The sequence below is a fragment of the Nipponia nippon genome, unplaced genomic scaffold (genome assembly GCF_047370975.1).
Source record: "Nipponia nippon isolate SJK-2023a ecotype South Korea unplaced genomic scaffold, ASM4737097v1 scaffold_23, whole genome shotgun sequence".
NCBI lineage: Eukaryota > Metazoa > Chordata > Aves > Pelecaniformes > Threskiornithidae > Nipponia > Nipponia nippon.
The window spans coordinates 3,276,856-3,300,608 of record NW_028262340.1 but is presented as its reverse complement, the minus strand read 5'-3'; the positions used below and the strand labels follow the sequence as shown (position 1 = coordinate 3,300,608).

At 45.2% G+C, this 23,753-nt stretch overlaps 1 protein-coding gene across 21 annotated transcripts in view; it reads left to right on the top strand.

Annotated features, from left to right (window-relative positions):
• Positions 1-23,753, top strand: part of EPB41 (erythrocyte membrane protein band 4.1) — a 96,340-nt gene extending 72,587 nt beyond the window's left edge. For 15 of the 21 annotated variants that reach the window (XM_087760592.1, XM_087760589.1, XM_087760593.1 and 12 more), the window contains 6 exons: positions 223-402; positions 15,734-15,862; positions 17,603-17,704; positions 18,183-18,263; positions 19,139-19,246; positions 20,151-23,753. In XM_087760592.1, the coding sequence (XP_087616718.1) occupies positions 223-402; positions 15,734-15,862; positions 17,603-17,704; positions 18,183-18,263; positions 19,139-19,237 (591 nt within the window). In that variant the 3' untranslated portion in view covers positions 19,238-19,246; positions 20,151-23,753. Of the gene's footprint in view, positions 1-222; positions 403-2,260; positions 2,297-14,044; positions 14,492-15,733; positions 15,868-17,602; positions 17,705-17,822; positions 18,114-18,182; positions 18,264-19,070; positions 19,247-20,150 lie in introns of those variants that run through there. The other 6 variants (XM_087760602.1, XM_087760595.1, XM_087760582.1 and 3 more) reach the window with 6 other exon arrangements.

The window sequence follows — 23,753 nt, the reverse complement described above, 5'->3', positions numbered from 1 at the left end:
CCCGCTCCTGGAGGAGACCCCACTCTGTGCCGATTGCAGTTTGTCCCAATTAATAGAAGAGGAAGGAGGAGAGAGGACGTTCCCTCTGTGTGTTTGCAGTGTGAGCACAATTGATGGAAGTCGGCCACAACTCTGCTGAGCGCAGCTTTGCTATGCGGCAGCCTAGGCAACCGCAGGTGTCATCTCCGAGTCTCTTCATTTATCCTGTCCTTTTACTAATAGGATCTAGATAAGACCCAAGAAGAAATAAAGAAGCATCACGCCAACATCAGTGAGTTGAAGAAGAACTTTATGGAGTCCGTCCCGGAGCCTCGGCCGAGTGAATGGGACAAACGCTTGTCCACTCACTCCCCTTTCCGAACCCTCAATGTCAACGGGCAGATTCCCACGGGAGCGGATGGAGTGAGTACCTGGGCGGCGCGTGGGTGTTAGCACACTGCACAGTAGTGTGCAACTTCCAAGGGACAGCTTTGCAACCTGGGATTGAGCCTCAGGTCCCCTTAGTTTTCAGTTGTATTGAATTTTAATAGTTAATGTTGACTTTTAACATGTATAATGGTCTCTGAGAGAATTGATGCTTTAGTCGTAGTATCATAAAAATGTGATTTTTTTTTTTTCCTCTTTTTTGATAGAAAAGAATGTAGGAATTGTTCACCTGGTTTTGATGCCACCTTTCCTAGCGTTGCTGTCATCCGTGATGCTAGGGTATACTTCATATGTTTTGGGGACTGGGTTATTCCTGGTGCCAGGGAATGCATCTCCCCAAAATGTGTGTGTGTGTGGGGGGGGAAACAACAAAATAAAACCCCAAAAAACAAACAAAACCCAAACACCTAAATTTAAGGGAGTCATTACTTAAGAGATAATATTGCAGATAAATCAGTAGAGAAGCTCTAGGATGGTATCAATTTTCAAAAGTCACTTTATTCTCCAGTTAATCCAGTATGTCATTGGGTTTATCCAGTATGTCATTGGGTTTAGTCTTGCATTGGGATCGGCAGGTGGAGGCTTCAAGAAGACTCCTCAGGTGGCTACAGCAGGGCTGTTCATACGTGATGGAAATCTTTCTCCTTACAGGAACAGTGTCTGTATGTTAGTAGCCATACACATTCCCAGTCTCCCTGCTAATGTCCTTAAAAAGGTAATTTTTCAAAGAAACTGAGTTGGAGCAGCAGAGTTCTGTCTGCCAACTAGTTTCTTCTTGGATGACACACAGATTTGAAGCTTGTGAGTAAGACTGTAGTTAGAGCCCGTGGTAATAAGTCTCTTAAATAATAAATGTGATTTTTCATTACAACTGAAAAATTGCATCCTGGCTGCAGGGGCGGCAGTCATAGAGTCTCTCCTGGTTTAAGCCCAGCTTCTCCCCTTCCTGCCACAGTGCTGCAGATAAGCTTGCGTTTTGTCTTCAAACCATTGCAAGGGAGATACTTTTTAAACAGGAATACTCCTGCAGTGGAGGGAGGGTTATCAGAACAGGTACAAGGGGTTTTAGCAGCCAGGTTTACTACAGGTTCCTCAAAGCATGAAGAAAAACCATGACAATTACAAGGCTTTTTTTCCCCTGTTAGAAAAACAACCCCCCCAAAATCAACTCATTGGGGTTGATCGTTATCCTTGGAATTACCCTGTTTAATACATGGATGGTCTTTCCTCTTTGGTTGCTGAGTCTCAGTGTAAATTCTGCAGGAATCTGGGCAGCAGAGCGATGCAGAGCTCTGCCCACGGTGCCATGTGGTTTATGGCTGTGCGGGTGGGATAGAGCAGGGGCTCTCAAGCTCCACAACTACAGTTCAGGAATGATATTCCTGGTTATTATGAAGAATTTCTTGCATGGTGACTGCATGTGAGGTCTTGGGGGGCTGCTGTTTGCGATAACTGGATGGTGTGGGCTTTCCCCATCTAAGGCTGCAGTGGTCCACAGCGATGCAAGGATTGGTGTCAGCCCTGGATTTGCATTTCTGGAAATTCCCCACTTAATCTGATCCTCGCTGAAGTGGTCTTGCTCTGAGAGGGACACGTTCTGCTGTGAACTTCCAGAAATGCGTCTTCGCCAGGCGCCTGCCGGGAGGGTGTTTTCCTTCACCTGTAGATGTTTAAGGATAAATCATGATGCAAAGCAATCCTGTTTCTCCTGTTCATGGTGGTATCTTCACCCTGCTGTAGTGGCCAAAGGGTATTCTGCCAGGGGCTGCTTTTCTGCTGTTCCTATATGTTTTATTGCAAGACAACTGAACCTTAACACGCTTTGTGTGTCCAGGTCAAGAAAGTCACTGTCCTATCTTCTGAGAGACAGGTTGGTGGGCTTGAGGTAAAGCTGCTGTTCTGATATGTGCTTCTGAACCAGACTTTTGCTATTGCAATGGCACCAAGCAAAAACTCAACAGCAGCTGCTGGATAACATTTTTTCTTTTGGCTACATGAAGTAGTTTCATAACTCACACCGAGAGGACTTTTGCACTGCTGCAGCTTTTGCAGCTTTCGATTTTGCTTATTTTGGTGCATGGCTGGTTCGAAAAAGCTGCATGAAAGATATAACCGTGTATTCGGAGAGAAAAGCAATTATGAAAGTTTAACTGTACCCTGTTCTTTTTATGTTGTCTTTCTTTCCGTTTTTTGTTTTAATGATCATGTTACTCTTGCATTTTATATTTACTTTTGCTGCCCAGTCTCCCAGCTACTTTCTCCCCAATACTCATCACTTAGGGGTGTGCAAAGAACCAGTCCCAAAATACCGCACTGATCAAAGGAGGCTAGCTCAACTGAGAGAGCTTAGAGCCAAGTTTTTCCTCTCCTAGGTGCACTTGGGTTTGACCAGGTCCGGCAAACTAAACGGATGGAGAGTTACTGAACAGCAACATTTCCCACAGTCTTTTCTTTCTTCAACGAAAGCGCTAGAGCCCTTACATGATCCTACGTGATGATTTGCTCGTTCTGGTTTTCTACATTCTTTAGACTCCAGAAACAAAAGTGCTAAAAGGCAGAGCAAAATTTAAGGAGTTTGCAATGCTCCTACTGCCATCCTGCCTGTTCCACGCTCGGGATTTCTAAGATGTAACAATTTTCCACTTGTTCCAGTAGAATTTTCAAAACAATTGAAGTTTTGATACTGTTGTGAGAACTTTGAAAAAGCATTTTGTATCTGCACTGCAGTTGGATGTTCAACGATATTTAACAAACGCTATTTTTTAAGGGCGCTGTAGAATAGGAAGCTGTCAGAGACCACGTTTTGTACTATGCCATTTCTATTTCTAATGCCTCAACCTTTTTTTCTCAACCATTCCAATTCCAAAACACTTCAGTAGGTTTTGAGCATATGCTTTTCTGGGAGGGCAGGCGCAAAACATGCGTGGTCACGATCCAGAGGTTTGTGACAAAACACGCGTGATCCCGATCCAGGTGTTCATGAGCTCTGCAGAAAGGACTAGATGATGTAGCTCTAAGGCTGGTGCGACCCAAGCCACCAGTGGCTCTGGTCTCCAGGGCAGTTTATTTTTACGTTGAGAGGAAGGCTGTCCTAACTCTTTGCACACCTCCAAGTATCATTTTGGGCACTTTCCATCTGTCATTTTTGTTCATCTCTCTCTGTCTTTCTTGATCTTCTACCACGAAAGCAGACACGGGAACGTCCTCTGTTAGTACAGGATGAAGACAAACTAAAAAAGCAGGAGGTACCTACTGAGACAGCCTTTCCCCGGCAAGCAAGTGAAGAAACTCTTCCAAAGGTTTCTATTCCAATTCCTGAAGAGCAGAAATCGCTCAAAAAGTGTCAGCTGTACTCTAGCATTTTTCCTTCTCCACGCATTCCCTTTATGATGTCCTTTCTCCTGGTCGTAGCACTGACTGTTTGGTGGCTGCTCTTTCTCTGAGTGGCAACAGGGTCATGTTGAAACCTCAAGACCAAAGCTCCTGAATTTCTTGGTCGTAGCCTCTGCTGCATCTTCCTTGTCCTGGTCTTCCCTGTCTCCGTAGTTCGCTGTCTGAGGGAAGGGACAGCCTGCGACTGTCGTGTTAATCCCGCTGTGTGTTGTTGTGTAGCTGTGATCCGGGACCTGGCAGGAGTGGTCATGGATTGCCAGGTCCATTCTGAAGTTTCCTAGTGTGCAAAAGCAAATTCTCTGAACCGTGCTCCTGATTGCTGTAAGAGGGCAGACAGGGAGCGTAAATACATGGGAGGAGGCGTTTGCTTCTTCAGCCCCCGTAGACTTCACGTAGGAATTGCTGAAGACTTGCTTTTGAGCTTGTTGTTTTAAATATAAGGTGCTCACAAGCTGAAGAATGCTTGATACTGATCCAGAAGAGGCTTTAGAGCAATCTGCTAAATCTAATCCATAACCACTCCTTTTCTAGAAAACTAAGATTGGCATTTAAATAAAAAGTGTTGATTATCAATGCTGCTGTTAGCATTAACTTAGAGACAGGGATGGGCAACTTTTCATTTTCCCAGCGGGGGAAGCGTTTTGCAAAGCATCGTAGCTTCCTTCTCGCACCCCTATTCTCCTTTCCAAGAAAATACATTGTTATAGGAGAAAATCCATTGCAAGTAAATATTTATTGTAAACATAGATGAATCGTTTTTCTGAATCTGGTGGTCTTGGTGCGCTTCAGATGTGTTTTTTTTTTAATTTGTGTTGAACTAAACTGACGCATGTTTGCTTAGGTCACAGGAATGGAGTAACCTGCTGTTAGGTACATCTTCTCTGTTAGCATGTTGACTTTACCACATCAGGACACGCTTCTAATGTTAAAGCCATCGGTTGTTTTGACTTCTCTAACAAAACCGTTGCATGCCGTTGTTGTTTATTGCCTACAAATGTAAATGTCTGGATGATGCTCACGTTTATCCGAGTTACCCAGCTTGAGCTGCGTAGGCTCCAAGATGAGTTGCCCAGCTGGGCTGAGCAGAACTGGTTTGCGAGCTGGAGGGAAGATGGGACTTTGTGTCTACGGGGTTTCTTTTCTGTATATAGTAATTATGGGACTGAGCTGAGCCAACCGCTTCTCCTTTCGGTAGTAATCTGCTTTCTGTTGCTTTCTCTGGAGGTTTGGTGTAGACGCAATTACTTCTGAGAACAGCCACCAGTGCCATCAGTGTTGGCAGCTGCTCCAGCAGCACAGAAGAGAAAGGAGCAGACCTTTGTTACAGGGACTAAAATGTGTGAATATATATAAATACATGTATTTATAACCCTTTATAGATCTGTAGCTGTGTGAACAGTGTTACTTAGGAAGCTAGCAGATAAGCTTGCAGGAAAACGACATAAGGCAAATATGGCATGTGCTGTGTGATCTGAAGGACCGTGGTGTATCACGGACCATTTGAGCCACCTCTCTTGCTCTCAGTGTACAGGTTGAGGCTCTCTAAACACTGTCTCAGAAACTTAGGTTGCTAGTGAAACCCTTCCTTTTAATCTCGCAGGAATCTTTCTGATTACTCTTGTAACCTGCTCCGATTAGTTCACCGGTTTGTGCCTTTAGGACTTTGTTTTGTGAGGATGCTGATTTGTCATTGGAAAGTATTCTTCCCTTTTGAATACACTGCCTTTAATACACAGTCTTCCTCTTTCAGCGGTTGGAAGTGTAGAAGTCACTGGGTTGTTGTACAGGCGTACCATGGTGCAAAGGAGAGCTGGCAGCAGCGCAGCCTGCCTGCTGCCTACGTGCTCGGTGCGGGCAGCGGACGGACGGTGCTGCTCGGTGGGCTGCGTGCCTGCATCCTAGGGAACCGCCTTAGGATGCGTGTGAGCTCCCTCGAGCTCAGCGTGAAGTTTAGGAAAACTATCTCGAGAAGGTGGGCCCTGGAGAGGAGAGGTGGCAGAGGTGGGGAAGGACGCTGAGGTGCCACGTGCTGTGCAGAAGATGCGGGATGGAAGAAGCTGGGGGATGCTTCTGGCTGGGATTCCCTGCCTGATTCTCCTTCCCAAAATTAGAACAGACATGATGAAAACCAGGGACTGTTCTTTCTCCCCAACCTGGCGTGGAGAGGGAAGGGACAGGAGTTGTTCGGATCTCTCTCTGTCCATTTTCTGTCCATATTTCCTGGAGAAGAGCAGCTTATACACACACCTGCTTCCTTTCAAAAGCCATTGCTCGCGTTAGCTGCCGGGATGCTGCTTTGAGCACTGTTGAGGTTACTGCATGCTGTCTTTCTGAACCCATGACAAGTACTTTGAAGCCATACCAGTGGCTTTTGCCAAGCCGTGGTTTCTGTAGCTCTACCATTTCCAAAGGACCTGAAGTCTAAAAAGCCTTGCCCAGAGCAACGTTTGAACATAGTGCTCAGGGTATCTTATCCCAGAGTGAGGAGAGATGCACTCTGTTGGTCACTTAAACTCAATTCTTTAACTTCTTAATTAAAATGGTCTCTCTCGCTTTTTCTTTTTTTAATCTTGAGATAAGGCTGGTTATCATCAGCAAAAAAACTTTGAAACTTTACATTCTGAGAATGCTCAGGAACATTTTTGGGATTTATATAACAATTATCACTGCAGACTATAAAGAAACTGAACAAATGCTTTATATTTCTATGGCAGTTTAGAGGCCAGTTATCTATATTCATCTGTCCGGATATGATCTCTTCTGGCAGAGAAAGCCCGTAGCTTACCAGGAACAGAAGCCTCATCCGTTCGATGCCGCAGTGATGTGCTCGCGGTGCTCCAGCTCCTTTGCTGGTCGCTCCTCTGCTTTTTTTCCTGTTCGCTTGTAAGGGAAAGGGAGTTACAGACGTGCCCCGTGGCAATCCACGTAAAGTCTTGTTCCTGCACGTTATGTATCCCGTTCTTGCACATTATGTATCTTGTATCGGTGCGGTGCTGTGCTGGTTGATTCTGTTTTCACCCTTCTCCCTTCATGTCCGTGCAGGATGCAGCGCTGAAAGAAGGGATTTCGGGATGCCTGCTGTCGTACCCGTGCACAGGGAGAGTTGATTCGTTCCAGCTTTGTTTAAGGGCAGAGGTCTCAGGGTTTTCGTAAAGGAACCATTGCGTGTACTTTGCTCCCTTTTTTCCTCAGGAACAAACGTGCCGCAAAGCACCGGCAGCCCCCTGGCCGCCTGCCCCAATGCTGTCACTGACTGCAGGCAGTGCCCTGTTCATACGTGGTCAGCCTCTGAGTGATGGAGAACAGAATTATCCCTTCCAAAGGGAAGCTGGAAATGTCCGCAGCATGTAACCTCATCCAGGTTGGCATGAGAAATCCTGATTTTTCAATGCAACCTACTGCAGAAAATGACATTTCAGTTACTCTGGCACGCTGGTGACCTAGCTATGATAAGAGTGCCAGCAGTTTTGATGTTAATTAGACTTTTTCAGTGTTTTCTGGTGTGGCCCCTCGGCTGCAGCGAGGCTCTCTGGTGCTCATGTGTGGGATCCAGTTAGTAGCTGTTGAGGCTTCAGTGTTTTCCATCACGAAGCTGGTGGTTGGCTTCGCGCTCGCTTTCTGAATCTTCTTACCCTGATATCATCTCTTCTGAATGCCAGATAAATGCAGAATAGTTTCTTGTGCTTTCATGCTTTAAGAACAGGTGGGCATTAGTATTTTGAAGCAGCAAGTATGCCAGAGCCGATGGCTTGAAACTTGGATTCAGCTCTGAGGCTGCATTAGGTATCGGGCTCTGTATGTGATGATTGTCGGTGATGTTCAACGTGTGCGTTACTGTAAAACAACATCCCTTTTTTCTTTTCCATTACTACAAGTGAACAGATAAACGAGAGTTTTGTCTGCAGCTCCTGCCGTGTGCTGCTTTGCGCTGTGGGTCAGTAGAAGATGAACTGAGGACGCTCTATGGGCAAGGCAGGGCAGGGTACGGAGTTAAGCTAAGACCAGCTCTCCTCCCTTGCAGTTTGTGCAGTAACAAGTGATGTCCCTAAAAAGTAGGTATTCAACATTTATCTCCTATCCTGAAATAATGAGGAGAGGTGGATTTCCTTGGCGTGGCACCAAAGGAGTAGTTTGTGTTTGCAGGAACGAGGTTGGGCTGGCCTTGCTGTGTCCGTACCGCGGGGCTCCTCGGGAAGGTTATGGGCAAAGCGTCTTTCACTTCACGTAAGGGTCAGTAATTTGTCACTCTGAGAATTATTCCACCGGTTTATTGGGTTCTCTTTTTTCCTGGTCATGAGTTGATGGCGTCTGTTCTGATTTACAGACTGAAGTAGGATGCCTTCTGGAAAAATATACCCCAAAGAAGGGTTACAGATTCATTTAGAAACTCTCTGGTCTGCACTTACCAGTGGGTGACGTTGGAGAACCCAACAGTGGTGGTTTCTCTTGTGTCCCTGTTTGCATCTGTCTTGGTTTGTGAAGCTGGAGGGAAGGACTAGCCTCGGTTTGTGCCGCTTTGGGATCTTCTAGCGGTGGTACACGGTCATGTTGGATCCGTTTGTGGGGACTGAAAACACTTTCTTTTTTACCTAAAATGCTCTCTTTTGGAACACTTTTTCGGTTTTGTATTTTTTCTCAGATTTTTCTTTGTAAATATGTACATTTATCATTAATAAATGTTATTGCAAATCAGATTCTTCTTTCCACTGCTTATTAACAGAAAAGGTATATACGACCTGTGTTAACGACTTCCTCGGACTAACCCTCAGTATTGTTTTCTCAAAGCAGGAGCCATCAGACCCCAAGTCATTACCAGTTGCGTTCAGGCCGTTGGGTCTGCTGGACCCTGGTGTGGGTTTCGTGCTCCTGGGGAGAGGGGGCACGCGAGGCTGCGGCTGTAAGCAATGCACGCTCCCAAACTGGCCAGAATAATTCAATTGAGGATTAAATCCGGCTGGGTTTAAGAAGGGCTTTGTTTGCAGGGGGGTCAAAAGGTTCAGCCCTCTACCAAATACTTAATGTAACACTAACACATTCTCCCTCTTCGCTTCTGAGACTCAATGGTAGGAAGAATCGTTTGCAGAAAGTTGTCCGGAGAACAGAATTGTCGCAGGTCCTGCACAATGCAACTGCGAGAGCCTCTGCCCTGCATGTTGTATTAATTTGAGGACAAAAATGCTCCTTTCTGGTTTTGGAAGTGAAGAAAGCACGTTCCTAATTATCCACCACCTTTCTGCTTGGTAATACAACGCGAGCCTCTGGTTGGGTTTTAGCTGGTTGAAGCTGCCTGAGGTCATGTCTAGAGGCTGTATCAAAATTCAGTCTTAATTTTAATTCCCAGCTTCTCTTCTGTGAGATTATTTACTTCTGGATAAACTGTTTGGCTAATTCTGTGCAGTCACGAGCGATCCCAGGAAAGCAAATCTGGCCGCGATGGAGCAGCCGAGGCTTGTGCTGCTGCTCCCCTGGACGAGCTTGGCATCAGAGCAGAGCTGTAACTTGGTTTATGAAATGAAGCAAGCAAAATGCAGCAGCACAAAAGGGATGTCAGTTATAAACCCTGATGGTATCCCCACTCTTTTCACTTGCTGCTGCTACGCTAATTCAGAGGCAACGTTTGCAATGCCGCCAGCAGCTTTTTCTCTGCAGAGGGAATTTGCAATAAGAAGCGCACAGCTCTGTACCCCCCATCCAAGGGTACCGGCCCCACAAAAGGGATGGGAAGGGGATCAGGGGGGTGGATGGGGAGAGGAAATGCTTCTGGAATCATATTGCTCAGCAACCTTATTTTCGTAACTTAAGTATTGATCTTGAGGTTGTTTCATGTTGCCAAGTAGTTGATGCAGTGGATTGGAAGTGGCTGCTGCGTATCATGTAATACCTTGGGATTCTTGTTCATGACAGCAAGTTTTTTAAGCTTGTAGCATGCTGTGTATTTTCTAGCCTTACTTTTAACTGTGGTCAAATTCTCTTTTATGCTTCTGTCATCTGACTAGGCTGGTTGGTATATTGTGATCAGATGAATGGCAATTAAAAAATCAGCCCCAAAATGCAAATCCATAGCTAATGGCTGTTATTTTCAAATGCCAGGGTTTGTTGAACAGCTTCTAAACTTTTTAACTTCTATCTTTAAGGCAAAGCAGTTCTATAAGGCATGGCAGGTATTGTAAAATAAGGATCTCTTGTTTTCTGCTTTATAATACTTTTTACCCAAGTGCTTTGACAGCTGTGAGAGTGAGCATCATTTGATCTGGGAGTTCTCACTGGTGAGTGTGGTTCGCTGCGAAAGCAACGTCATCTACTTGTGCATCCGTAGACGGTCACACCGAGCCTGTTAGCTTCTGTGGATACTTGTTCGGGGATAACCTAATAACACGCGCCAGCGTTAACGACTGCAATGCCATACTGGAAAAGAAGGGGACTGGGAAGTACTAACTAGCTGGAATTTATAGCGTTTCATACGGTGGTTGTAGGGAGTTCGCGTGCACTGTAATTTCATGTTTTTATCAATTTTTATCAAATGTCTTTGGTAACTGGCGAGTTGACATCATTTTAGCACTCCATAAGTTTCCTGCAGGATAGGAGTCTGGTTTGGGATGAGGATAATTGAATATTTCTGGGGAGAGAGGCAGCAGCATCCCTAGATGGGCTGCAGAAAACAGGGACCCGCTCTAGCAGCGCAGCGCAGCTGGTTCATACCAATATATCCTGATCCAAAATAGTAGGTTCTTGAAAAAATACAGGCAGACAAATTTATGCAAAAACACTTTTTAAGAAAAATAAATCCTTTTGGTCGCTGGTATCGGCCATGCAATTGTGCCTGTTATTAATTTATCCCCAGTCTGAATTATTGTGTGTCACTTAGTATACTGTAACGCTTAAGCTATATCCTCAGTATTTGTCAACATCGGGTGCACAAAGATTTGTATTTAGCAGGGTAACGTTTTAGTTGCATTGGTGTCTGGTTCGATTTGTTTCTTCTGGGGCATTGCATCCTGTCCTGTATTTTCTTTACACCGTGTATGGCTTATGCGAATGGTCTTGCTTCGTGCCTGAATTAGGCGGCGCTGGTTTGGTTTTGTGTCTCTGGAAGTGAGTGGTTTGCAGCCCAGGCGCTCTCAGGTTTCAGGGGTCTCAAGGAGAGCTTGGAACTCTGCAAATCTGAGCCCTAAAAATAGGAATGCTTTTGCATTTGCAAATTAAAATAAATCTTGATAAGATCAGAATTTGTAACAGATGTTCAAATTCCTAGGGTTTTTTGTTTCTGGGTTTTTTTTAATAAAAAGATAATCTTTTCTACCTACATGCAAACTGCGTTTTTAAATATAGGAACAAACATAGTTGTATTTCTTTAAAAAAAAAAAAGTGTGTGTAAATAGATAATTTTATATAGAAACAAATACCTTTCAATTAGTCTAACTTCTTACTGGTGGAATAGGAAGGCAAGAAAAAAAGTGCTTATGATCAGTTGATCTTATCAGGATTGCATTCTGTCTTCATAGCTTGCATGTTTATTGCCGCACTTTGCTCTACTGACGACCAGTATTTCTACACCACATTTAAGCTTTTCCCTTCCTTTATGCTTTTACCATACAAGATAACTCCAAAATGCAAATTATTTATTCTGTATACAAAAGGGAGCTGGGAAGTTGTTTTGACTGGATACAAATGTTTGTCTCTTAAATAGATCTGCGTTTGTGTAGCTGCTTAATCTGCTTTGGTTTATCTGTGATTTTTCCTCTTGGTTGAAGTAGTGCCCCAGCTGGTATGTAAGGAAATCGCGCTCCTAAGGCATTTTCCATTAAACCCCAGAAGATGTACTGTGTTGTCTCAAGATCCCATGATTAATTTGCAAGACTTAGCATATATAATTAAGGAAAGATCAGTGTATTGGCAGTATATAAATGGGAAGTTTTAAAGCAAGATTAAGACATGGGCATTCAAAGCTGTTAATCTCCATTCTGTTTTGTGAAATCTTGCGTTAGGCAAAATGAGGGTGGGATCTGGATACACCTTTGGAGGAGCACATATGGAAGTGGGTTTTGATCCGAAATAACGCTTCCCTATGTGTGCGGTCAGACCTGGTCATCACAGTGCTGATCACTGTCCCTTCACTCCTGTTAAATCTGTTTTCCTAAGCAACGTCCCAAGAACTTAAAAGATGCCCGAGAGGCTGGAAATCCTAATGGATAGAAATCTTACAGGTAATTTATCTGCAATATAAAGAAGCTGGGAACTGAAAAATCCCTGGGAGGAATGGTGGAAGAGTCATTTCTTGAGATGATACTAAAATAAGCATCTATTTGTTCCTACATAAAGCAGTTACTATTCTTAACATACTATTGAACTGTGCCATTAGACGAGGTCAGGCAGGGTGAAAGCCTCTGGTGTACAGAAAATGCATTGTACCAGATAACCCACAGGCTTCAGACCTCACATTTTAAGCACAAATTACCATTTTTTTGGTTGCCCAGAGAATCTTCTTAATAGAAAGTGAGGCAACAGTTTCTGTTCGTCTTAATACCACCACTAAAATTAGAATAACAGTCGACAAAATGGCCTTGCCATGCTTTTACGAAAATTTAATCACTGTTTTTGGATGAACAGATATGTGGCTATTTTTATACAAAGTTACCAGAAATCAACCGTGAGGTTAATTATTGAGAAGAAATAGTAATGGCATTGATTAAGCAGCATCTCTCTGCGGTTTTTCCCTCCTTGTTCCCTGATGTTTTATGATGTGACAACTTCGATATGTGTAAGATTGTAGGTGCCCATAACTGCTTATTCTGCCTTTCCTTGAAGGCAACTTTCCATGTCAATAATGAGCAACACAATTTCTAGCACAGGGCAGGACTGGAGCCATCGTTCACCACTGGTGACTGAAATGCTGCTTTGCTGTGCACATGAAATATTCATCACTCGGCATTTGGGCAAACAGCTGATGCTAAAGCTTTCTGTCCTGTTCACGTTTTAACTCTTCTCTTCTCTTGTCACTGTTGCTTCCCTCCTGGCTAGAGGGCTCCCAGAGATGTGAGAAGTTGAGACCTTGCTAACGAGCTGAACGGAGAGCGGAATAGCACCAGCCTTAGTTAAACTCTCTGGCTTGGCACGCTCTTCCCAAATATCTCAGGTGCTCTAGATATGCTTGCTTGCTTCTCGGAGGGCTGAGTTGCTTCATTTCGTGTCTTCTCTCCTGTGCACCATCACAAATGTCAATTATGTTGTACCTTCAAGAGGTTTAGCTACTGCAAAGGTTTTCATGCGCCAACTGCTTTTGGGATAAAGTATGTTACAAATACTTCAGTAGTCCCGAATAAATGGTCAAATGCAGCTTGTTGGGCAGTCAACTGAACCGCATGCTCAGTGGCGATGGGGCCAACACACATCAGCGTGCACATCTGGCTTTCCAGTTTAAAGCCACATTTCTTTATGCCTCAGCTGAAAAGTTTTGTGCTAAGTTGTGTGAGTTAATTGAACCGGTTTGTCTAGAAGTAACAATACAAATTCTTTCAGATGACCAGACCTCATCGTCAATTCAGGAGCCTCTTGGTAATTGATTTCAATACTAACTTGTAGATATTCTTGCAATAATTTTAGCAATGCCATAAAGACAAGGCTATGTTAGTTATCCCAGAGACTGCAACAGCAAAGAGGGTGCTTGGAGGTGCGAGCGTTCCCAGGGGCGAGGAAAAGAGCAGGCACAGGCTCGCGGATTATCGTATACGCTAATTCTGGGCTTATTCTCTTCACCTCCCTGCGCAAATTAAAACACAGTGTAAAATATTTCAGGGAGTTAAAAGCAGAATTGGGGTATGGTTTTGGCGTAGTCAGTGGGTTTTGTTGCACATGTGAATTTTGGATGTGCACAAGTACCCACTTGCTACACTGAAATTATTCCTGTTTCCAAACTGGGCAAAAAGTGCTTAGTGGTGGCTCTTCCTTTAGTTGCAGAGAGTTGTTTTAATGTTAATTCCTTAAATTTTAGGAGAGTGGATTATTAGTGTACTGGGAAGGCCATGTCAGTAAATGCACTGGATACATCGCATAGCACAAAGGTTTTCAAGCTTTCAAGTCTCCAAACCCATTGCTGTTGCATGCGTTACTGGAGATGTGATATATTATAAGAAACCGATGTTTTGCCTTGATGCTTCATGACCTCCTGTTCTCCCTAACGCTCTCTTTCTTTCTCTCTGGCCTTTTTTGTGTATTCGTTTCTTTTTAGAAAATGAGTGACTTTCTCTCCAGAGAGGATGTGGCTGCAGTGCCAGAGAGGAGCAGTGTTAACACTGGCTTTGCGTGGGAGGGCTCAAAGCAGTCGGTAGCTTTTAGTGAGACCCCAGTGCCACCCGCCTCAGAGCCTTCTCCCAGCTGTGACTTTGCTGCTTCCTCCCTAAGCAGCGAGGAGGAGGAGGCGGCAGCTCCCAGCCTCCCCGCGAGCGAGGAGGACCCCAGATGTGGAAAGGGGGTTTGTGCGGATGCGGAGAAGGACTCGGAGCTCTCTGAGCTGGAGCCCCCCGCCAGCCCTGCCGCACCTCCCCAGCACTCCTGGGGAGGAGAGGAGGAGGAGGCAGAGGATGGCGAAGACAGATTTGCCTTTAGAAAGCTAAATGGCGAGTGTCACGACTCAGATGTTAATAACGGGCTGCCGGCAGTCATTCGCTGCTTCCAGGTAGTGAGCCCCAGCGCCTGCTCCCCCGCACCCCTCGGCTGGCTTTGGAGCGGGAACCAAACACTGCAGCACGCAGATGCCACGGACCCAGAGAGGAGTTGTGTTTGCTTGGCCTGGACTTGTGCTTGGAGCTAATTAGCCGGTTAATCTCCTGCAGTCAGTGCACACAAGCCCCTCTCAATTTATCTTTGCATTAAAGACAAGCCCTTCTCAATTTATCTTTGCATTAAATACAATTGCTGCAGCGCAATGCCCTTTGCCTTTCTTTGATCAAAGCATCCTGTTGCATCCCCCAAAAGGGAAATATTTAGGCTCCAAAGGCATGTAATTTTAGTTCCTTAAGTTTTTTGCCGTTTCCTGCTGTACCAGAGGCTGAGCCTTAGCACAGCAGAGCGATTTGAAGCGCTGTCAAACGTGCTTTCGCATCGTGAACGTGGGCTTTGATGTCCCTTTCTGCTCCCCACCATGGGAGATATTTTTGCCTGCTTCAGTGTTGATATTAATTGCTTATGGTTAAAATAGATGCCCACTCCCCCTGCTAACAATCACGGTGGTATCTATCACGTTTGGGGACGGTGAGCAGAAATCGAGCTCTCTGGGAAAACACTGTGGGTCTGAACTAACTCTGACTTCTTCTGGATAATTATCAGGTGGTGGAACAACTGATTTCTCCCCCCCCCCCCCCCATTTCTCTCTTGAGATGTCATGTTTCTGTTTTGTCTGACATTGATTTAATAAAAGTTAAAGACCTAGGATCCGATGAGGATTTTTTAATAATATAATGTTTCACTTGCAGTCAGGATAAAGCTGCTCAGCTGTGATCAAGTCTTTATTTGCCCAGGGTTTGTGTTAATCTTGACATTGTCATCAGTAGATGAGGGTCGTCTTTTACTGGCAGCTGGCAATGAGCTTCTAGTAATTAGAAAGTTAATAATCAGTGGAGGCAGTTTCTTTGCTGTATTGTGACACACCAGTTAAACCCTTAATGCCTCGCTTGGGCCGACCTGAGGGCACAGTGTTGGGGAAGGTCTGGAGGATTTTTCTGTCTAATCCTCACGTGTGATCTCTGCCCTCTGAGCAGTGTGTCGTACCAGAGGCTTAGAAACCAAGATTTCCAAGCTGACCTTGGTTCCCACAGTGCTTTTATCAGATCAGTGTCAGAACATTTGTCAGCAGCATGGTCTCACAATGTGGAAATGCTAACTGGGTCTTTACGGAGATGTTTTTAACCTTGTCTCATAGCCACCGCTAGTGAAGACACAGACGGTCACCATCTCCGATGTGTCCAGCGCCGTCAAAAGCGAAATTCCCACGAAAGAAGTCCCCATTGTCCACACGGAGACAAAGACCATCACCTATGAAGCTGCACAGGTAAGGTGTGTTCTGATTAATTTTCCAGGGGCTTAATTAAACTCCAGTGTTTTTGTTTCCGAATCCTCTGGATGAGATGGCAGCACCTGCCTTTCTCCAAGCACCTGAGCCTCAGCACAGATGTTAAGCGATGCTGTGGACACTATTTCCAGGTGCATCTGGTATTTTTAGAGGAGCAGTGTTTTTACTGTCCCTGAAGAGTAATTATTTTTTCAAATTGTGCATACAAACAGAATTTATCTTCAGCCACTGGTGGCTTCGAGATACAGATTTGACTGTACAGAGTTAACGCGAGTTAACCTTTTTTCTGCAAGAGGTGCCTTGTCTTGTTTTCCCCAGCTTTTCTTGCTGTTTATGCCTCTTCAGAACTTGGTTTATAAATAATTTGATTGTCCTTTAGGTTTCAACCCTGAAACAGGTGTTGAAAACCAAAAATTTTGTATAAAATGCAACCAGAATGGGTATCATCTGGTGATTGGAAACGAGAAATGTTAGCAGAGTGATACCAACATATGCAGGTATGGTTTCATTGCTGAGGTTAAAATTAATCCTAAATCTAAAATAGGTTTTATTTATGTATTTGAGAATTTGGAGCCTGTGTTCGCTTGGGTTTGTCATAACTGGTTGTTAGAAGCAGCCCGTGCTCTGCTGTTGGAGTGTTGTGACCGGGGGATGTAGGTTCGGGTGTGGGTATCCCATGGAAAATGCTTGTATAATTTGGGATTCCTGAGGAATCCCGTGGCTGCTCAGCATCCTCCCCGATTGCAGGAGCAGAAGGGGCGTTCAGAAACGCTGGCACCGGGCAGTGGTGAGCATCGCCTGTTTCTTGGCGAGTGACTAGGTGAATAGACGAGTTTTGCTCTGGTTACTGCTGTTACTGTTTCTAACCGGGAAATGAAAAGGAAAAGTGTGTCTCCGGGGCTGGGAGAAGTCGGTGTGCGTGCACCAGCTTGTGATGGGCCATGAGATTTCTTCCTGTCTGTGGAAAATGGTCCCACCTTGTGGTAACTCCTGATATCGTTCCACCGCGGTGCTGGGGATGCTGCCCAGCGTTAGTGGTGCACGGTGAGGGAGACACGGGCAGCACGGCCAGGATGAGTCGGCAGGATGACTTATTTTAGGTTTTTTGGCAGACCTTGAAAGGTCGAGTCGTGCAGGATGGGAACCAAGTAACCAGCTATAAAAGAAGTTGTTCCTAGTTCAGCAGGTATCTGGGCTTTGCTTCTGCAGAGTTTAAAGCGAGTGATGTGCAAAGTGTTGTCAGGAGGGAGGAAGGGTGGAAAGTACCTTCTGAATCAGTTTGTGCTCTCCACCTTTGTGAACCTCCGTGGATCCAGGCAGGTGTAATTCGGGATGGGTGTCTGCTTTGGTTTCCCTTCGTGGTCCAAAGCGTGCAGCTTGGCGCGGAGGAGCATGACCGGCATTGCCGTGTCCCCAGATTTGGGTATATCCCAGCCCACCTGCTCTGAGGGGTGTCACAGGTCCTGCCTGGATGATTTTGTGGATCCCTGCATTTCCAGCCTTAAAGTCCATGGGCTTTGTGCTGAACCTTCAGAGACCTGCGGAGTCCTTGTGCAGCTGGCTGCAGCTCAGCTGGCTGCAGATCAGCTCGCTCTGTCCCGTGGTCCACGATGGAGAGGAGTTTCTGTCCTCGGATTGCATCCTGCTCTGTTGATGTGGAGACCCTGCTTCTGTCCCCACTGCCCGCAGAGACTGATGGCCTGTTCTTCTGTCCCACAGACAGATGGTGGCAATGGAGATTTAGACCCTGGCATCCTGCTGACTGCTCAGACCATCACTTCGGAAACCACCAGCAGCACCACCACCACACAGATCACGAAGGTAACAGCATGGGAACATGATAAAACGACAACAACAGCTAAAAGGACAACATGAGAGAGAGATGGGCAGAGTTTAATAGGAAAAAAAGCTGAAACCCCCCTTTTTTTTTTTTTTTTAGAAAATGTGATTAATACCTGAAACAAAGCATGAGGTTCCCAGGTTTGCCTGCATCGAATTAAGACTAGATTATGCATTAATTGCAGTGCAGTCTGTGGACACGGGCTCTGGCTGTCCTGTGGGACAACGGGAAAGAACTGTTCTGTGGGTCAAAGCTCTTCCCTGGCTCAGTTATAAGAAAATGAATATTTGACAGTTTTTCTTTGAGCAGCGGCAGTTTTCCCCCGTGATTCTGATACCGTGGTATGACGGCAGTATTTGGTAATGCTATTTTTGATACCGTCTTTAGGCAGGCAGCCCCAGTGCACTCGAATTCCTTTTCACTTCAAGACTAACAGTAGTTTTTTTCCTTTCGTACTAGACTGTAAAAGGTGGCATTTCAGAGACACGGATTGAAAAGAGGATTGTCATCACGGGAGATGCAGACGTAGACCACGATCAGGTAGGAGCTTGAATGCGTCCAAAAGAGCTTCTCAGAGCTGGTACGAGCTAGACAGGCTGCCTTTCTGAAGACAACTTAACCAGAAAACAACCTAGGGAAATTTTACTGGGGTAGAAATAAAACTTCAAAAATGCTTTAAATAATAAATTCCTCTTTGACAGTACGCAGCTGTATAGCTGGGCCAGCAAAGCTTAATTTTGCTCTGAAACTGGTGTTGGCAGCAAAGTTTTGATTGCAGAATTGTTTTGGACAAATGCAATTTAAAAAAAAAAAAAAAAAAAAAACACACAAAAATGTGAAATAAAAGTTGTCCTTGACATCTGGATGATCTGCATTAATTTTCTAGTAACTTTGAAGTGCTATTGCTGCTGTATAGTGCCAGCAGGAATTTCATAGCACTCAGCACCTGCATTAAATCTCATTCGGTTTATATGAAACCTTTCTGATGAGTCAGCCTCACTGGCCTCTCGCGTGTGTTGGAAGCGATGATTTTTGTCATCAGAGAATTATACTTCGAATTTAATTTTAGTTGCAAGTATCATGGGGCTAGAGAATATTCGTACGACAAGAACTAGTTCATTAATGCCAAAAGAAAATGTCTAAGATGTCTGAAATGTGCTCATCCCACTTGCTGGAAGAATAAACGGGGTTTGCTCAATTGCTCTCATCCACCTTCTACCATGGGGCAGCGGAGAGATGTAGTGCATTCTTAGAAAACAGCTTTTCCTTCCCGAAATAATCTACTACTACCAGAAGTCACCAAACTGCGCAGCTGAAGTGGAATCACTTTTCTTTTTCTCTCCCCAGAGTTAGAAATAGTCTCTTGTGCCCCTGAGGACCCTCGGTGGCGTGCTCTGAAATGTGGTCTCTTCCAGGTCCTAGCGCAGGCGATAAAGACAGCAAAGGAACAGCACCCGGACATGTCGGTGACCAAAGTGGTTGTGCACCAGGAGACCGAGATCGCAGAGGAGTAGCGAGGCTGTGTAAGTAGGGAGACCGTGTACAAGTGAGTGACGGGTGCTGCGTTCCTCGCCCAGGGCAGGGGGCTTGATCTCTGTGCAAGCGAGGTTTGGCTAAATATGGTCAAAGTTTAAGTAAAATTATTATTGTTAGCTGATGAGTCCCGCTCAGGCTGTTCCTATTAAATCATGTATGGCTGATGAAGCAGCCACAAATACAGACTAATCCTGCAGTGGAAATGAGCCAAAAAAGTCTAAAAGAAGCTACATGGCTCATGATGAGGCTGTTTTGCCTTACCAAACACCTTTGATGCACCAGCAGCACACTGAGCTATGGGTTTCGTGTAGACCCCTGCTTGTATCCATGCCAGGGAAGCCCTGAGCTGGACCCCAAGCTCCTGACTTGCCTGGAAAGATCCCTTTTCTGCAGTCATGATGGTTTTGGGAAAGAGCTGCTCGAGGAATCCAGGAGCTCTGCCTGTCCATCAGCGCTGTAAAGCCCATCCTGCCCCACGCTGGTGATTTTGGTGTTGCCGACGTTGGTGCCATGCGCTGCCCTGCGTGTGCCCTGCCTCATCCCGACAAAGCTGGTATTTGCAGAGATTTGGGAGGTGGAACAAGAAGTGGTTAGGCGAGAGGAGAGACAGCATGGTTTAACACAGACATTGTGGTTGAGCTTTCCAACTGTCCAAACCTAAATAAAAATGGCAGAGGTCTCTTAAGGGTTCCTGGACTCTTAAAATACAGTCCTTTGGGGATGGGAGCAGGACGTTGTTTGTGCCAGGCGCCTGGAAGTGGCTCTGAGCCTGAATTCATGCCTGCCATTGATGGTAACTCACCTTCTGATATCAGTTCTCCAGCAGGTTCCTTTCTTTCCCAGAAAGCCGGCTGTTGGTAGCTATAACTTACCGTGTTTCTCTCTTTCTAGGAAGCATTCCTGCCAGACACAACACCAGGAAAAAGAAACCCAGCAAAACTACCAAGAAACTACCTGGAGCACAAAGACCTCGGATTTACAAGACTTGACACTCAGAGACATTCATATCATTTATTAGGAGTTGCGCTTTGACATTTTACTTGGGATTTTCCAGATTCCACTGGATCCTATTGGATATAGATTTTTTTTTTTTATATATTGTGACAAAAGTATGCCATATTTCTAACTGTACTGAATATTTTTTACAGGTTTTCAATTTTGCATTCCCTCTCACGCATAGCCTCTTCAGATACAGACCCAGACACACCTCGCAGGGCTCAAAGGGTCGCTGTTTTAAGTCGTATTCCCTCCGCCTCGTCAGGGATAACGGAGATAAGCCACATCTGTGCATATTCCGAGTGCGGGATCCGTACACGCCTTCAAAAAGCCATGGGTCCTTCTGCCAGGAGAGTCAGTTTAAAAAGTCAGACTTCAGTTTTGTGCAGCATTTCCGATTGCCTCTTGATTTTTTTTTTTTAGCTCTAGGGAGCTTGAGACTCCGGCCGCGATACCTGCAGAGCTGCTGCCTTCGCTCCGAGTTTCCTCCCCGTTGGGTTTCAGGCCCCTGATGTGTGAACACAGTAGGGTTTTGTGGTGTAGCCTATGCACACATCTTAATAGCTGACTAGATTTAAGGAATACTGGAAGTTGCTTCAAGTATCTTATACTGTGAATTTTAGAGCTTTAAGAGGACTGTGATAGCACCTCGCCTTCCTCCTGTGTGTCTCTGCCGAGTGCTACCTACCTGTTTGTGTTTTCTAGATGCCATTAAATTAAAAAGCCCTCAGAAGTGTGCGTTTAAGATGTTTGGACTCTGAATGCTATTAAGGTAGGCGTATGCAGCATTCACAGTAACTGATTTTTTTTCAGTGTCATAGTTTTTTGCTTGTTTGTGTTCATGATTTTTAAATTAGGGGGGTTTTTTGTAAGTCATGGGTTGGGTTTTTTCCCTCCCTTCACAGTGCTATTTAAAACTAAACATTACCCATGTACCAGAACATATATCCTACTATCATTTAATTTAAAATCCTTTAGACAATCCTTCCTAGGCCTGTAAGCTGTATTTGGAGAGGCTGAACAAGAAATCTTAGGAGGTGTCAGGTGTTGCTGGTTGTGATAGAGCCAAACCACATGGAAAGTGCTGCCACCCCCTCCTCCACACTGGCTCAAGGGTCTGTTCTTCGTTTGGCTTCGTGACCGCCTTGCTGGAATGAAATACCAGGATTAGCGTCTGCATCTTTAGGCTGAGCTTACAGACAACCGGGGCCACCTCCAGCGAGGTGGGGATGACCAGAAAACATCTTTTCTGGGGCTGGATGCGCTTCCCTCCATGGCACCTGGGGCTGAGCTCCTGCTGCTGCTTTCTGAGCTTCATGGAAATGTTTTAATCATGCCCTGGTTTCTCCTTCCAGCATTTAAATTTAAAAAGAAAAAAAAAAAAACCCACAAGCTTTGTAAAGAGTCTGCCCAGACACTTGTGAACACTTTAGTACACTTTGAGGTTGTGATGATTTTTTTTTTTTGTTGTTGTTAAATATATAGTGTGGCACATTGGTAGCTGAGGGCATGGAGTGCTCTGCTGCTGCTCCTCAGTTGAGGATGAGAAGAAAATGGCAATAAAAAAAGCTCTCTGCTATTTTAAATTTGAATAATGTGTTTCAGAAGTCAGTGGATTTAGCTCAGGCTGCAATGACTTGCTGTTTAGCTGCAAACAGCCTTCGAACTACACTGGGGCTAGTGTAGCTTCTCAGATTCAGGTGCAATTTTAATTAAGCTGTCAGTATTGATTGGAGACTATGCTGAAAACGCTGGAGCTGCTGGATTTTTGCTTTCTTCGAGCCTTGCTGGCCATGGGCCCCTCTCAGCCTCTAGCCTTCCCATGCCAGTGGCTGCTGCTCAGGCTGCTCTGGGTGCGCAGTCCCCTCCGGTGATGCTTTGCCTTCCACTGGGTACCAGGCATCCTGCTCTGGGGATTTAGGGATTCCTGGGCTCCACAGCTGTAGTGTAGAGATGAAGTCTTCCTATTCGTGTCTGAACAGCCTCTTCCTTCCTTATTCTGCAGCGCAGAGCCTTCAACAGGTCTGTGTCCCTGCTGTCCTCAACTTAGTTGGGTAATGCTTGCCTTAAAAGCCCATCATGCTGAGCATCCCTCTGGCGATGTCCCTTTTCTAGGAATTTAGCTTTTTGCCGCTCGGTCCTTCCTTCTCACCCTGGAGCAGCTACCTGAGGAGCTAACAGCCATGCCGAGTAGTCATTAAGGGGATTTCTGAGCTTTACCAGACAAAGCCAGCATGATAAATTAACTTTGTCCATAGCACTTAAAGGCACTTGGCCATCACGAGAACGAAGGGGAACGTGGTGCCAGGCGGAAGCTTGGCCCTGGGTGTTCAGTTGGGGTGTCCTGTGCCCTGAGCGCGATGAACGGGACAAAACACCCTGAGCAGGGGATTTCTAGGGTGAGAAACCTGCTAGCACAAGAGGTGGTTCCTTTCCAAAAGGCTGTGCTCACTTGGCTGCATATATCCCTTTTTAAGGGCCATAGACTAGAATAACCCTCTTTCCCCCCCCCCCCCCCCCGGATTTGGGGTGGCTGTTTCCAGGTTGTTCATTCTCACACCTCCCCCTTCTAAGTTCTTGCTTCTCCTTGAGTATTTTAAACAAGTTATCACCTCGTCTGACCTTTGCCATCACCCTGCTCTCTGACCCCACGGGGGATTTCCAGCCCTGCTGCCCCTCCCCAGCCGACACGGCCGCCTACGTGCAGCGCCCCAGCCCAGGAGCTGGACAGGAGCAGCGGCAGCCTGGGAAGAAGATAAAAGTACGAGCAGAAGAAGCTTCTTCCATCCTCAGCCGGGGCTGCCCGCAGCCCTTCCACCTCCGACGGGTTTTTAAAATCCTTGGCTCTTAGCGTGCTGCGTTATTTCTAGGGACAAACCAGCTAAGTAAGGTCTATTTATATGAATGTTCCCAGCTCTTCCCACTCCACAAATTCACCCAGAGACTGTCTTGATTGTATAATATACATTATATGGAAGCTATTTATATATGAATGAATGTTTTTATAGAAAGGAAGGCAAGGAGCTCATGTTCTCCATTAAACTGGAATGGCAGCTCCGGTTGCCAGATAGCAATCTCTGACCAACACAGATGGGTTAGCAAAGGACTGACTGATTTCTGGTTTTAATAAACTGTGGTTTGCTGATTTTCCTAATTGTACAATTACCTTAAGAGGTGGTAGTGTCCCAGCCTTAGAGATGAAACTTGTAAAAAAAAAAAAAAAAAAAAAAATTTAGTTGAGAATATGAAGGAGCTTTGTAAAATTTTTTTAAGGCAATTGTGAATTGTCTAGGCTAGCCGTTTACACTCTTCTTTATAAAAATAAATAGGAACTTTTCAAATTGGCAAATCTTTATAGATCGACTAGTGATGGGAGCTGTTATTTTGGACTTTCATAGTAAATCAAAGGGAAAGTTGCAGTAGCATTTAGACAGACGTAAGTGTTCAGTATTGCTTCTTGTATTGCATTTTTCAATAAATTTTCAAACAAAACTGGCA